Below are 14454 nucleotides of genomic sequence, written 5' to 3'. Positions count from 1 at the left end.
GATAGATAAAGCATATGTTCGTATAAACATAATATAATTTACGTATATAACGTTAAGAGGGGCATATAATAAAAGAACGCATCAGGAAGCTATCATTTTTTGTGAATACATAAACATATTCCTTTCAGATGTTATTACATATCTGACTAACTAATACTTTCACCATAAGAAAGTACTGATACTCCTTTTTGAAAAAACATTTTCATAAGTAATTATTCTTTATGATTTTAATAACAAAGAAAATGTTTCAGTTCTTTTCATTTACAAAGTAACTTCAATTTAAGATCTGTAAATTGCGTGAACATTTTGTATTTATTGTTATTTATATACACATATTTAATTTTTTACTACATATATCAAATAAACATTACTTAAGATTGATATTATAGTTAAATATAAATATAGAAATGTTAAGTTAAATATATCAATGAACTCGTTTTGTGATAGTGCAAAAAAGTTAAACGAGGTGATATATTGAAAAATAGTATCATGTTGTAAATAGAAATATGTGTCTTTATAGAACTCGATGTAACTTAATTCCCGAAATATTTATTAACGTTAATCTTTGAAAAGAAAAGAGAATAGTTATACATTTATATGTGTACAATAATTCTAATATTATAGAATTAAAAGATAACTTTTGGAATGATTGTACTTATTGTACTGCTACATTATGTAATGTAATGTAAAGTAAGCATTTTTCATATATGTATACATATTAAAAGTCCTAGTTAGACGTGTATCATTTCTAACATAATTATTTGGACCACGGAGTCGCGAATGTACAATGATTAACCCAAAGTTATAAAATGATTCAGAGACAAAATAAATACATAAAATCTAGATGCATTTATACAGTGTAATCTTTCTTTTAAAAAAAGCAGATTTATTGAAAGAAATGCTTAGAAAGAATTTGATTTTATGTAATAGGCAAAACATAATTATACAATAAAGTAGAATATGTAGTAATTAAATAACTCTCCAACAACCCAAGCAAAAAAAAAAAATAAAAATTATATTTGCTACAAAGTAAATTCATTAATTTTTAAAACCTAATTATTGTTTTGTTTACTTATGATGCAATGTGGTTGAATGTTTGATACTAATTTCATATCATATACTAAATATAATGAACTTGCACTTCAAAATTCTCAACATTTATTTTCTCTTCATAGGCAGCTACACAAGTTCTTGATACTAATTGTTCTTTCATTCTTTTTACACAATTCCACTGACAGAATTCTGAAAATTCTTTAAATTTAATGTGTAGTTCTTTCTTGCCTCCATCAGGACCAGCAATAAACTCACATTTAAGTTTTTTCTTTCTGCCTTGAATACAGCATTCCAAATACCTGCAGAAATTAATTTTCTTAATAAAGTAATACTATATTTTTATAAATTATAATTACCTATAATCTGTTGCATAAAAATTGTTCAACTCTTCAATTTTAATATCACATTCTTGTCTTAACATACCAGTGATATATACATCATCTATCCAAAAGAAATTCTTAACTGTTTCACTTGCAGAAACTAACAGGTGCGCATTTTTTAAATTAGTTATATAAAACCATCCAGAAAGAAAATCAGGATAAACATCTCCTGAGAAATCTTCTTTAGTTACAAACCATTTATTGTTCGATGTTCTTATTGGTTTCATTTTTCTTAAAACATATCCAGATAGAACATTTTCATTTATTGTTCTTTTATGTAAAAATCTTAATACTTCAAAAATATTTAGCACAATATCATCATCAGTTTTTATTAAAAAGGTAGCTTTACAATTCCTGGATGCCCATTTCAAGCCCATTAAATGCTTCAGAGTAAGATTTCTATAATCTTCTAAAAAGTTTCCTTGTAATAAATCATTGTGGATTTCTGATTCTTTGAAAATATATGTCCATATATCTTTTTCTTTAGGCATTCCTAATAAAAAGACCCTCCTGATACCTAAACTTTTTAACATTTCATTTGGATACGAGTGTCTCACAGCTATTCTTTGCAAAGGATTGTTTGCAGAAGATGTGACAATCCAAATGATAAAACTGGAGCCACACATTGGTTCTGTTATGAATGTTGAAACATTTTTATCTGTGAAACTCTCATTGTATATAGATTTCAATTCTTTTTCTGTATTATTTATGAAATCTGTTTTTAGCATAGTATAAAACAAAACAAACATTGTACTAATGCTAAAGATTACAAAAATAACTCTTATTCCCATGTTTATAAAACCAAAATTAAATGATTTAAATTAAAAATATTATGGCACTTAAACATCATATTCATACTTTTACCTTACATGGTAAATTGTTTTATCAACAGTACTTCTATTAGCACTACATTCTGTATTTGTAACAGTTTAATAATACATTGAGACAATATTATATGGTAAAAAATGAATGGAATAATTTGTCATATATAGAAAATAACCTTCTCATGTCACCTATGGTTGTCACTATCCCACCTTCCCCCTCCCACTTTTCATATACCCACTGAAACTACTTATAATTTATTACTAAAACAAAAGTTACAAGTGAAAAGGATACGAAACACGAATCTTTTATATCTTTTGAAATGTATTTTACAAACATTCTTATGATATTGTTGTTGATAAATTACATTCTTAATATGTTTGGTATAAAATAAGATGAATTTATTATGTAAAAATATTAAATTCCATGTTACATTAATTTAAGCCTATGATTGTAAATATCCCCTGAAAAAAAACATAATAAAAATCTCTGATTTTATCATACATTATTGCTTTTAAAGTTTTTTATATAAAAATCTTACGGTAACTTCATCCTCATGAAAATCCAACAGGTAATAAATGATACTGTAATGCTAATAAATCCAACACATATTAAAAGAATTCTATTAAGTTTGGGAGTTGATGGACTATGTGTTTGATCTAATACTATAAAGCCAACTCCACCTAAAGTGAAAAGAAAGCTAGACGCTAATCCTTCCATGATATATTGACCATTCACACGATATGGCATAAATGCCACCTACAATAAACATTTTATAATTATAACTGATGATAATCCAATATAAAACTACTTCCTCTGTTTACTTACAGGCCTTGTGTGACCATGTTCATCAGTTGTTGAGCCTACACTAGGTGGTTCCACAATTACGTCATATATTATACCTTCAAAAAACGTATCATCGAATACTTAATTTCATATAGTTGAAAAAAGTGATAAAAGATTCATATTTGATATAATCCTAACCTCCTGTTACTAGAAAATATGAAAACAGTATGAATGAGAAAACGACCATAGCACTGGGTTTCACGAACCATGATGGCTTTTTTAACTTCAAATTAGGTACTTCTAATGCCAAAAATGGTAAACGGTACATATATTCCATATTTTAAGAGATATCACAGTTAAATCCTCTTCCACGTTGCCTGTGTAAAACTATTGAAAACTATTTAAAATTATCTTCCTATCTCACCGGTAGGGGACGATAATACAAACACATTACCGACTGTAGATATTCATAACATTGACTTCATTTTTTTTAACGTTTTATAATTTCCTCTCTTTTGTGTATTATAATTTTAACTTGGTTTGGAAATATGAAACACTGTATATTAATGACTTATTACTTATTACCTGTTAAAATACGTTCCTTAATTATAAAGCATTATACGTGAGAAATAAGGTAATAAACCTATACTTTCTAACCTAACTAAAGTTAAATGAAATAACGCTTGTGGTTATATACACATTATAGACTAATAGTGGAATTAATAAGTATTGAAAAATGTTTTGTTCAAGGAAATATATAAATTCAATTTTAAGCTATCTAAATATATTGTGACATAAATGAAAGAATAATATATAAATATATACATATATGTACATATTAGGTTATAACCAATTCAAATGTTATAGAGGCAAGTGATTTATTGGTATTTAAATAATAATCATGCAAGACAGTGCACGTGTATCGCCACGAATTTTTACCGCCATACAAAATGTAGATATACCAGTATTAGCTATGTGTTCTCATAAAGAGATCAGACCAATTCTGCCATGTTTGGTACGAATGAGTCTTATTTCCCCTTTGGATGTAACAAAAGAATGTGTGGAACAAAGAAAACAGGTTTTAACAATTTTATCTGGAATTGAATCAGTTAATTCAATAATTGCACTGCTTTCAATCGATTTTCATGCATTAGAAACTGATGTTAGAAAGGAACAACAATTAAGGTCAGTCTCATTGTAACCATTAACAATGCTGTTGGATGTCTTATTAAATAATTAATTTTTCCAGACAAAAGATGGGCAGTTTGCAACGAGACAGTGTACTCACTCAGTCGTTACAAAGTGGTCTTGCTTTGGAATTTGAGCGCAGTGAATCCACTAGAAGAATAAGATTAGTTCTAAGCGAATTACTGTACATAGCTTCTCAAGTACAAGAACAGCAGAAGAATCAAGAGTTCCAAATAAAACAATCCGATCTATTCGATAACGCTGTATACATGGAGGAAATTAGTTACGTGATCTGTGTCGCGTTATCAGAATTACCGACGGTATTGTCGATATTGGACATTACAGAAACGTTGTTACATGTTAAACACGGGCCAGAAATAATCTGTTGGATCGTTGCTAATATTCCTGACAGTTTCTCTGAAGTTTGCGCACATTTAATTGCCAATGGAGAAAGACAAGAAGAATCTGCATTAGGCAGGATCCGAACATTGGCCCTGACGATGTTGTGTCAAATGAATCCCAGTCAAGCATTGGCGGTAAGAGCCAAATGCGTGGAACTCTGTAGAATGCCTGCTTTGGCGATTACATTAAGTTTGGAACACGAAAGCATAGATAACACGGTATCGGAAAGCGACGTTGTTGCCTTTGTTTCAGGGTTATTACTTGGTAGCGATCAACAAGTAAGAACATGGATCGCAATGTTCATCAGAAACGGTCAGAAACGTAAATGGGAATCCCATACTGCGTTGCAGTCTTTAAGGGAAGAATTACTTAAACGATTACAAGCAATCGCTTCTCAAAATGCGGGCCAATTAGCGGAAAGTCAAGTTGTTCAAGCCAGTGCATTGTTACGTCTTTATTGCGCGTTAAGAGGTATCGGAGGTATTAAATTTCAAGACGACGAAGTAACAATGATCGTTCAGTTACTGACGTCTCATCCTCCTCCGTCGCCAGCTGGCGTGAGATTCGTTTCTCTAGGTCTCTGTATGCTGATCGCGTGTTCCTCGTTGATAGGCCATCACAATCTTGAAAAACGAAGCATAGAATGGGTACAGTGGCTCGTTCGCGAAGAAGCCTATTTCGAAAGCGCCAGCGGTGTAACTGCAAGCTTTGGAGAAATGTTACTTCTAATGGCGATACATTTTCATAGCAATCAACTGTCAGCCATTTGTGAACTAGTTTGCGCAACTTTAGGGATGAAAATACCGATCAGACCGAATAATTTGACCAGAATGAAACAAATTTTTATGCAAGAGATATTTACCGAACAGGTGGTCACTGCTCATGCGGTTAAAGTACCAGTAACAGCTAATTTAAACGCAAATATACCAGGATTCCTGCCTGTACATTGTATTCATCAATTGTTGAAGTCAAGAGCATTTGCTAAACACCGAGTACCGATCAAAAATTGGATTTACAGACAGATTTGTAACAGCGTGCCACCGTTGCATCCAGTTCTTCCTGCTTTAGTCGAAGTATACGTTAATTCAATTTTAGTTGTAAATAACAAAACATCGGAGCACACGAACAAACCAATTACAGAAGATGAAATCAGAAGGGTATTTCAAAATAGCGTTTTTGGTGCTAATTTTGACTTCAAGAAAAATGCGAGTAGCATCCCTCAAAATGATACGGATAATATGGATATTGATATTCCAAAACCTTCTCTCACGTCGCAACTGTTGTTGTTGTATTATTTATTACTGTACGAAGATGTGAGATTATCTAACATGCATACTTTTATATCTCAGGATAGAAAAGTTAAATCATACTCGACGGAATTTTTATCCGAATTGCCAATTAAGTATTTACTTCAGTTGGTTCAGAGAGATCAAATGAATTACGCTGGTTTATTTTCCCCTCTTCTTAGACTACTGGCAACCCATTTTCCTCATCTTTCCTTAGTAGATGATTGGCTTGATAACGAAGTGATTAACATAGACTCTTCGGCTACAAACTATGAAGACGTAAAAGTTACCGATATTATGATCATTGAGACATTTTCACATATTCAAACGTGTCCATCGAGGACAGGAAGGCTTTTAAGACAGTTAATGTCTATGAAACCTACAGATATCTGGCCACACGCTGAAGTTATAATTCATTATTTTAAAGCGACATTGAGCCCAAGAGTTCCTAGATACATTCAAGGTAAATTAATTATATTTCTGAGACTTCACTCTACAGGAATAACTAATAATATTGTAAAATTTATTATTCCAGAATTATACAAGCAAGTATGGCTCAGGTTGAACACAGTTTTACCTAGATGCCTGTGGGTTTTATCGATAAATGCTTTATTGATAGAGAATTCTCTAGTGAAAAATGTTTTTTTAACTCAAGAAAACATTGTATTGGATCCGTTACAAGTGTTGAGATGCGATACAAGAGTTTTTAGATGCGCTCCAATTTTGTCTGTTATTTTAAGGTAAGCTTTTAAACACATGAAATGTATTTAATTATTTATGAGAGATATTTTTAGAATTTTACAAGCTGCATTAGCTGCATCTCGATCTCAGTTGTCTAGACACATACAGGACAAACCATTGACAGAAAAAGTTGGTCAATTGTCGAGCGAAACTGAAAGAGAAGATTTAAGAACAGCTTTAGTAGCCGGGCAAGAAAGTGCAGCTGTTCAAATACTATTGGAAGCATGTTTAGAAACAGAAGAAGACAGAGAAACACCGGGGCAAATGTGGTCGTTAAGAGAAATTCGAAGCATTATCTGTTCGTATTTGCATCAAGTATTTATAGCAGATCCATCTTTGGCTAAATTGGTTCATTTTCAAGTATGTATGTTATAATATAATTTCATTGACAAAATAATGCTAGTGTACATGGACATTTCAAATGTACAATGAATTTATAATAATCTAGTATTATTTTTGTATATAGGGATATCCAAGAGAATTGTTACCCATTACAGTTACCGGTATTCCGTCTATGCATATTTGCCTTGATTGGATTCCTGAATTGTTGTCACAGCCAGAACCAGAAAAACAAATATTTGCTGTAGATTTAGCTTCGCATCTTGCGATCCAGTACGCTCTGCCAAAGGCTTTGAGCGTTTCTCGTTTAGCGATAAATACGTTGATAACACTTTTGGGGGTGTTATCCGCGAAAGACAGAGTGATTTTATTTATGCCTGTACTACCAGCATTAACTCGTATATGTTTAGCATTTCCACCACTGGCTGAAGATACCACTGGTTTGTTGTTACAACTTGGTAGAGTTAATTCTGCGCAGGCTGCGTTAGGAGATAAATCTGCGGATTTGTTATGTCAAGAAGTTAACGAAACCTTTTGTATGTTACTACAAAAAGCTATATTACAATCACAAGTATACTGAAATACTGTCTTTGTTTTTTTCGTAATTAAATCAACTGAAAATGAAGACAGAAAAGGGTGGACCAAAATGTGAAGATAAAACGAATATTATTTATTATTACAAGATGAACTATAAAATAATAGAAACTTTATGACCGACTGTTATTAAATTAAGTGCCTTTTGTTAATGTATTTATTTTCTACACAAATTGTTAATTTGATTATGTTCAACATTTCACGAATAAGACTGAATGTATCTTCTTTTTAATTCATTAGAACAGAAACTACATAGACAAATTTAAAGTAGATTTATTGTTTAAAAAAATATGTAACTTCATTTGTAAGCAATTTTACAACTAGTTTGCAAATTAAAACGTTAATTATAATATAATTGTTAAATTAAATCACCTGTAAATGGAGTTTCAAATTCGATCATTGCGCCATCTATACAAAAATAGCGGAAACTACTCGCCGAATAGTTTCCGCCATTTTGGTATAGATGGAGCCATAGGTCAAACTAGTTTGGAAATCGCGGCCGGTAAGTTATTGAGCAGTTTCCATCGTGTTCGTATAGATGGCGCCACATATCAAATTAATTTGGAAATCGCGGCCGGTAAGTCCTGGAGTAGTTTCCGCCGTTTTTGTATAGATGGCGCAATGGTCGAATTTGAAACTAAGTAGATACGTGATTTAATTTTATTATTAAATTATAAACACTTTTACGTAGATTAGAAATAATTAAAACGCAAAATCCAGTTATCTAAGTAATTATCTTGCTTTGCTTTCAGTTTTCTTCAAAACGCAAAAAGATCAAAAGAAAGAACAACTTTGTCGGGGGTTACGCAAACTTTAGTCGTCTGAGTTATCTTTTGACTACAAGTGCGTTCATGATTGTTGAATGTATTATAAATAACAATATTCAAACAAGAGAGTCATTTGTGCTGAAAGTTTCACAAGTGACAACGTGCGTAAATTCTACTTTAACGCAGTGACTACAGTCACTGTTTAACGTTTAAAAAGATGTATAAAACAATAATCACAATAGTTCTTTTGGTTCACCTTTGTATTGCTGGTAAGATATCAAATGTTATTTAAATAAACAAAGAATCGATGATTTATTTAAACAAAGTTAGTGCAGTACGCGTTGCAAATTACTTTTCTTTTTTTTCGATTAGTACGTTTCTTTTCTTTGATAAGAAATTACCTACATTATCAAAGAAAATTTTTTAAAGTCGCAGTTTTAAAACTTCAAAATTATCTGTATGTATTATATAAATCAAGAATTCATTATGTTTTACGAAATTGTGTTCTGTTACTTATTTGGCTCCTATTTTTTATTCTTCTAATATTTTATATGTTTCAGATGTTGATAAAAATTGCCCTAAAATTATTAAACGGAGTCAATGGAGTACTCAGAATGCAAAGAGCGTAAATTATATAATTATTCCCCTTCCTTATGTGGTCATTCATCATTCAGTTACCCCAGAGTGTACCACCAAATCACAATGCATTTCTAGAGCCGACAATATTCGCTCTTATCATATGGATGTTCTTGGATGGGACGACATCGGATACTCTTAAGTACTTTTTTATTAAATATATTTTATAATTTGCAATGATTATTCCCTGCTTCTTATCCAATTAATAGATTTTTAATCGGTGGCGATGGGAATATATACGAAGGTGCTGGATGGAACAGGGAAGGAGCTCATACTTATGGGTACAATAAAAAATCTCTAGGAATTGGTTTCATAGGAAATTTCCAAAGTACATACTATGTATTGAAGATTATTTCAATCTTATTTTGCAATGTTATTTTAATATTTAATAACTATTCATTTAGACAAACCAGCAAGCGACCAAATGGTGGAGGCAGCACATAAATTAATTATTTGCGGCAAGTCAAAAGGAATACTTAGAGAAGACGTTCGCGTAATTGGAGCTAGACAAGTTCAGAATACAGTGGATCCTGGATCTGAACTTTATGCACAAATTCAAGATTGGCCAGAATGGGCTCCTAATGCTTAGATTACTTATAATTTTTAATTACATATATAATTACACGCATGAAATATAAATTTGTTAGCACGTAGTTAGTAGAATTAATCAGATGTAAATTCGTGTAAAGATTCGATACATTTTATACTTCCCATGAACTATTCGTCGCAATAAACTTCGATGAGGAAAAAATTCAACCTTGAAGATGTTTTCCTTGATTTTTCACTTAAAATCTCTTTTACGCGCATTCAGAACCTACATGGTGAATCATTCAAACAACGTAAATTTATAATTTCATTTAATACATAGAGAGTCATTTTTTCAAACACAAGAAAAGATTTATTTTATACTAGTCGTGAAAAATCAATTCCAACATTGAGATTTAAGTGCCATAAATATTTATTATTTACAAATTCAGTTTTATAAAACGCGCCTGCAACGTTTAATGTTTACAGCAATGACGGTGCTCAGAGTTATCTTGTAAAAAAAAAACAAATATAGTTATCCCTTCTTCAGAAAAGGAAGAGTAAGCTGTGCTTCAGAAGAAATGGAATGCAACCAGCCTACCTTGAAAACTGATGCGTATTCGCTAAATATATTGACCCTAACTTTCTTTGTAATGAATTTGAAAAATACAATTTATTCATGTTCGTCAATGTTGTTAATTACTATTTTAAATTTGAATAATTTCCCGCGCTTCTACGAATTCAAATGTTACTAATTTCAAACGATTATCTGAATAATTAAATAATTAACTTTATTTTATTTAATATATAAAATAATTTTACATTGACAAACCTAAAGAACATACTTTTTAGAAGGAATTAAATTTGAATACGTTCTAAATGATTTAAGCGTAAATCACCTGACAAAGTATTTCAACTTTTTTTGTGTCATCCTATTCCTTTTTTTATACATATATCCTCGGATCTTTCCATAGTTTTTCGCGCTTGAAGGTATATATATAAAGCCGGTCCTGACCGACGCATCTTAGTCAGTTCCCAATATGCCGCGATCACTACGCTTGGTAAGTAAATCTACTAATTGTAAGTTTATTTAAATAATCTGAAGGGGTGTTCCGGACGTTTCGAATATTTAATTTTCTTCTTTTAAACTTAATGCGTTGAATATTTTGATAGTCATTAGTGATAAACACCGCAAATTATAATCATTAAATGGAATAATTAAATAGAAAATAAAAATGTTTCTAATTACGGCTAATTCAAATTCAACCTTTTCTGTGTGTAGGTTCTTTTTCTCTTGGCAGTGGTGGTCTTGGTGGCCGCCTCAAAAGATCCTTCGGAACCTGTTAACACAGAAGGTGAACCATCTTTAAGTGACGCTAATGATTTAGATGCTGATGCATCCTATTGGGGGTAAGTTAAGTAATTTAATTTATGTTATTAAAAAGAGGTTCTTTGTTTGATTTCAAAAGCATAAGTGGATGATATTTTTATACTCGCTCACTTATGTCCGTACGCACCGAGAGCCGAGCGTATACTGATTTACTGATCATTCGTTAGGTGCGCTGCGCGCGCCGATGAAGTGGTGGGGGGTGAGCCCAGAACCATACCAATCTTCCCGTAATTAAGGGGGTTTTGAGATTCCCGATTGTAGTGTTAAATATGTTTCAATTTTAACAAAAATTTATTCATTATTTAATGATATCTCAAGGTACTCGAGACCATGGCGTTACGGATGGAGAGGTGGTTGGGGCTGGAGAGGATGAGTATGGAACGGTGGATGGTGGTGAAAGACGGATAAAGCTTCACATTCTACGTTCTAAAATTGTACTACAATTTTTGTACTTTCATTACCCTCGATATAATTATGTATTTTGTGATTTAATCTCTCATTATTTTTAAATAAATCCTATTCGCAAATTTTAAACATCAGAAGTAATTCCTACCTTTTTCTTTATGTTTATTTTCATGTAGTATTTTACAGTTAAATATGTTCTACAAAGTTTTAAAGATTAAATATCATATTTACTAGTATTAGTTGTAATTGTACTTACTTAGGTATAAACATTACATATAAATATTCAGTGTTTTCTTCTAGTAAATGAAAATAAACCAATTTTAAACTAAAATATTAGTATAAAAGTATAATATTTAGCAAATTTTCATATGCAATTATTATTATCAAACTCTTATTTACAATAATACTTTTATTAAGGCTTTATTACTTCTAACAAATAACTATAATTTAGTATTAATTAAAATCCGTTCAATTATTTCATATGTACATATATTCTTATATACAATTTAATTTGTACGGTTGATAACAGAAAACTGTTTCGAACTAAACATTTAACCGATTTATGTTTAACAATAAACTGAGAAATTCTTGTTACACCTACAGATTGATAATAATAATGCAAAAAATGGTAGTAAAAAATTGAGCAAAATTTATTACCTTCTGAATTGAACAATTACGTGCTTTATACAGAGTTCTGTATACACTTATAAAAGAAGTGCTAATTAAGGAATGAGATGAAATATTCATGGTTTTAGATTCAATTTAACTACTTCCTGACGTATGACAGAAATGAGTTCCTGATTTATTAAAAATATAAATCTGAGCCCTGCAATCTAAAAAAAAATGTTAGTATTAAATTTCTTATACAATAAAAATAAACGCTGCATAAATAATGTTGATACCTCGATTACGCTATTATTGTTAAGTTTCATTTTATTTCCAGCAAGAATAGGTCTGCTATCGACAAAAATTGGTCGCTTCCCTTCCGAAGAAAGAAAGAAATCTCCATTATTTCTTAAACGTATAGTTCCTTGTCTTCGTGAAACTTTCCATGCCGGTCCTTCCAATGTCAAGTCTACATCAACACTGTGATCTTTCGTTGAACGACCTACAGTAATCTAAACATTTCATTTAAATATTTCTTACTGCATTAATATTTATTAGTCAAAAATTAACGTGAAATAATTTTGTAGAATATTACCTCCCGCGATCGCATCAGATATCTAACAAGTCTTCCTCTAAGTATTGCTAAAGTTTGATTATCAAAATCTGGTGGATTTACTCCTGTTACACTATCAACCAGAACCTGCCACCTGCTTAATTCATTTTCTAACACTCTTATCTCTCTTTTATTTCTTCTGTCCGCTGCAATAAGTTCTGCATCTACTAACTCATCTTTTTGTTCGATCAATTCTGTATCGTTAATCATTTCTTCCGCGTCGGAAAAGTTGAGAACATGTTCACCTCTTGGTAAACTTTGTACAGTTTGATCAGGAAGTAAATGATACTGTTTCATTAATTGCCAATGTGCTAATAAAGCTTTAGCAGTTCTTGCAGAATAGAATGTGTGGGCATTTGCTTCAAGAAGTTCTTGAAACACTTCCAATGTTGGTTGAGGAGTCTAAAAAAAAAAACATATACAATTTCCTCGTATTTAAATAAATTAATAGTTATTAAATCTAAACAAAGATTTAATTACCGATTTTATTGTACCAAGGAGATCTTCTTCTGCTTTACTATACAAAGTTCTGGCTTGCACACTGGCAATTAATTCTGGATGTAAATTACGCATAGCTTGTACTGCTACTCTTGAGACTGCACTGTCATATAGCAGTGCATACCACCTTTGCTGTATCTCTTGCAATGTAAAACGACAAGAGAATTTTGTACCTCTGTGAACCTATTTAAAATCAACACTTTTAATATATTGTTTAAATATATTTGTAATTTTCCTTATACAAAACATATTAATTAACATTTGGACCAATACCATTCTTAAGTCATTTGTCTGTTGTACACCAGTGATTAATGCAAGATCGTCTGTTGGCTTCCATCTTCCTAAATCCTTTGTAGCATTCACTGAATGCGAATGATTTTTACTCTTTTTGTTTTTTCTTCCAGGAGCATTTGATCCACCTGGTCTACTTGTCCGTCGATTACATCTATCCGATTGAGAAACATTTGCAGAAACTTGAATAGGGCTTGGGACATTTTGCTGAGGGACAGCTGATTCCATTGGAGTAGTAGAAATTGAAACAGTTCTAGATCTAGAGGCAGATTTTGTACTCGCAGCTGGAGGTTGTAAGTTAAATGTTGTTTCAACAAGTTCATCATCAAATTTTCTGCGTTTTATTGTACGTGAAGAGCTATAATTTTAATAACAATGGTTAAACAGTTTTTATTCAATAAATTACATCTTGATAATTTAATATTACTTCTTTTGTTATTTATATAAAATACATCTTATTCAACAAGGGACATCTTATGCTAGATACAATCAATTTATTTATAAAGGTGTTTCAAAGCCAAATTTGTTTTTCTAAACACAACCCTTATATTTCGTTCCATATTTTATCATTTAGAAAATTAATAATCACCTTCTACGTTTTGTAGACAATGGATCCAAGTTTGCAGATTCAATAGGTATGTTTAAAAATCCATCCGTATTCTGAGAAAATCCGTGATTTACATTCGAAGGAGTTGGAATATCCATAGTTTTATAGGTTAGCTTAATATAAACAAGCAATCACTACCATACAAATGACCTATGTCATTGTACAATTAATAACACAATATTGACTAGAATCTAATGAATGTAAATTGTTTATCAATTTCATCAGTAGTTGTTTAAGTAGCCAAAACGTTTTACACTTTTTATATGTAATAAACACCAATCCATTACCACACCAAGCAACTTTACTAAACGCAATAGGGCAGCCAACATTCATAAGAAAATAAAACTAACTTTTCATTGTGTAGCACATTCTTCACTATTTCAAATTTGAATAAAACTAATCACTGTAAAACATTGCACTGAAATAAAATAATTAGTTAGAAATAATAATACTATATTTAAAGCTTTGATATATTTAATGTAGGTTGATACTATAAAATTAAAGTACCTTTGTATTACTATCTTA

General features: G+C 31.1%; 6 protein-coding genes across 8 annotated transcripts; 3 read left to right on the top strand and 3 right to left on the bottom strand.

The window, feature by feature from the left end:
• Positions 1-519: 519 nt before the first annotated feature.
• Positions 520-2555, bottom strand: LOC117604512 (beta-1,3-galactosyltransferase 5). The gene is made up of 2 exons (XM_034324627.2): positions 1410-2555; positions 520-1352 (listed from the first exon to the last, which is right to left on the bottom strand). Exons 1-2 carry the CDS (start codon positions 2222-2224, stop codon positions 1121-1123), a joined length of 1047 nt encoding a protein of 348 aa, XP_034180518.1. The 5' UTR covers positions 2225-2555; the 3' UTR covers positions 520-1120.
• Positions 2556-2564: 9 nt separating this feature from the next.
• On the bottom strand, positions 2565-3456 carry LOC117604514 (oligosaccharyltransferase complex subunit ostc-B). Its single transcript, XM_034324633.2, has 4 exons — positions 3240-3456; positions 3084-3157; positions 2797-3014; positions 2565-2719 (listed from the first exon to the last, which is right to left on the bottom strand). The coding sequence occupies exons 1-4, from the start codon at positions 3376-3378 to the stop codon at positions 2701-2703; spliced, it is 450 nt and encodes a 149-aa protein (XP_034180524.1). The 5' UTR covers positions 3379-3456; the 3' UTR covers positions 2565-2700.
• A 61-nt stretch (positions 3457-3517) lies between these two features.
• IntS2 (integrator complex subunit 2) lies at positions 3518-7808 on the top strand. Of its 2 annotated transcripts, none has more exons than XM_034324620.2 (6): positions 3518-3675; positions 3909-4226; positions 4291-6380; positions 6453-6657; positions 6712-7018; positions 7125-7808. In XM_034324620.2, exons 2-6 carry the CDS (start codon positions 3943-3945, stop codon positions 7575-7577), a joined length of 3339 nt encoding a protein of 1112 aa, XP_034180511.1. In that variant the 5' UTR covers positions 3518-3675; positions 3909-3942; the 3' UTR covers positions 7578-7808. The 2 variants fall into 2 exon arrangements, with proteins under 2 accessions (XP_034180511.1, XP_034180512.1); XM_034324621.2 differs by having other exon boundaries at positions 3522-3675; positions 3884-4226.
• A 531-nt stretch (positions 7809-8339) lies between these two features.
• Positions 8340-9788, top strand: PGRP-S3 (peptidoglycan recognition protein S3). Its single transcript, XM_034325035.2, has 4 exons — positions 8340-8627; positions 8919-9132; positions 9204-9322; positions 9399-9788. Exons 1-4 carry the CDS (start codon positions 8576-8578, stop codon positions 9581-9583), a joined length of 570 nt encoding a protein of 189 aa, XP_034180926.1. The 5' UTR covers positions 8340-8575; the 3' UTR covers positions 9584-9788.
• Positions 9789-10026: 238 nt separating this feature from the next.
• On the bottom strand, positions 10027-14310 carry Rcd5 (microspherule protein Rcd5). 2 transcript variants are annotated; one of them, XR_004581500.2, is made up of 7 exons: positions 13912-14310; positions 13305-13680; positions 13014-13214; positions 12516-12935; positions 12217-12432; positions 11972-12147; positions 10027-11610 (listed from the first exon to the last, which is right to left on the bottom strand). XR_004581500.2 is itself a non-coding variant. In XM_034325031.2 (6 exons), exons 1-6 carry the CDS (start codon positions 14025-14027, stop codon positions 12058-12060), a joined length of 1419 nt encoding a protein of 472 aa, XP_034180922.1. In that variant the 5' UTR covers positions 14028-14310; the 3' UTR covers positions 11768-12057. The 2 variants fall into 2 exon arrangements, 1 of the variants encoding a protein (XP_034180922.1); XM_034325031.2 differs by lacking the exon at positions 10027-11610 and having other exon boundaries at positions 11768-12147.
• On the top strand, positions 10469-11443 carry LOC143305425 (uncharacterized). Its single transcript, XM_076689008.1, has 3 exons — positions 10469-10580; positions 10802-10929; positions 11228-11443. Exons 1-3 carry the CDS (start codon positions 10560-10562, stop codon positions 11280-11282), a joined length of 204 nt encoding a protein of 67 aa, XP_076545123.1. The 5' UTR covers positions 10469-10559; the 3' UTR covers positions 11283-11443.
• Positions 14311-14454: the final 144 nt, after the last annotated feature.

The sequence above is a fragment of the Osmia lignaria genome, chromosome 7, assembly GCF_051020975.1.
Source record: "Osmia lignaria lignaria isolate PbOS001 chromosome 7, iyOsmLign1, whole genome shotgun sequence".
Taxonomy (NCBI): domain Eukaryota; kingdom Metazoa; phylum Arthropoda; class Insecta; order Hymenoptera; family Megachilidae; genus Osmia; species Osmia lignaria.
Note: the sequence above shows the minus strand (reverse complement) of the source record. Positions and strands in the feature narration are given on the sequence as shown.

Coding starts and splice junctions, on each gene's coding strand:
- LOC117604512 (XM_034324627.2), bottom strand. CDS start 2,224: ATGGGAATAAGAGTTATTTTTGTAATCTTTAGCATTAGTACAATGTTT. Junction 1,353..1,409: donor TTTTATGCAACAGATTATAG/GTAATTATAATT, acceptor TAATTTCTGCAG/GTATTTGGAATGCTGTATTC.
- LOC117604514 (XM_034324633.2), bottom strand. CDS start 3,378: ATGGAATATATGTACCGTTTACCATTTTTGGCATTAGAAGTACCTAAT. Junction 3,158..3,239: donor ATATTTTCTAGTAACAGGAG/GTTAGGATTATA, acceptor CGTTTTTTGAAG/GTATAATATATGACGTAATT. Junction 3,015..3,083: donor AACATGGTCACACAAGGCCT/GTAAGTAAACAG, acceptor TGTTTATTGTAG/GTGGCATTTATGCCATATCG.
- IntS2 (XM_034324620.2), top strand. CDS start 3,943: ATGCAAGACAGTGCACGTGTATCGCCACGAATTTTTACCGCCATACAA. Junction 4,227..4,290: donor AGAAAGGAACAACAATTAAG/GTCAGTCTCATT, acceptor TAATTTTTCCAG/ACAAAAGATGGGCAGTTTGC. Junction 6,658..6,711: donor ATTTTGTCTGTTATTTTAAG/GTAAGCTTTTAA, acceptor AGATATTTTTAG/AATTTTACAAGCTGCATTAG.
- PGRP-S3 (XM_034325035.2), top strand. CDS start 8,576: ATGTATAAAACAATAATCACAATAGTTCTTTTGGTTCACCTTTGTATT. Junction 8,628..8,918: donor GGTTCACCTTTGTATTGCTG/GTAAGATATCAA, acceptor TATATGTTTCAG/ATGTTGATAAAAATTGCCCT. Junction 9,133..9,203: donor TGGGACGACATCGGATACTC/TTAAGTACTTTT, acceptor TCCAATTAATAG/ATTTTTAATCGGTGGCGATG.
- LOC143305425 (XM_076689008.1), top strand. CDS start 10,560: ATGCCGCGATCACTACGCTTG. Junction 10,581..10,801: donor TGCCGCGATCACTACGCTTG/GTAAGTAAATCT, acceptor TTCTGTGTGTAG/GTTCTTTTTCTCTTGGCAGT. Junction 10,930..11,227: donor GCTGATGCATCCTATTGGGG/GTAAGTTAAGTA, acceptor TGATATCTCAAG/GTACTCGAGACCATGGCGTT.
- Rcd5 (XM_034325031.2), bottom strand. CDS start 14,027: ATGGATATTCCAACTCCTTCGAATGTAAATCACGGATTTTCTCAGAAT. Junction 12,433..12,515: donor ATCTGATGCGATCGCGGGAG/GTAATATTCTAC, acceptor TGAAATGTTTAG/ATTACTGTAGGTCGTTCAAC. Junction 12,148..12,216: donor ACAATAATAGCGTAATCGAG/GTATCAACATTA, acceptor ATTTTTTTTTAG/ATTGCAGGGCTCAGATTTAT.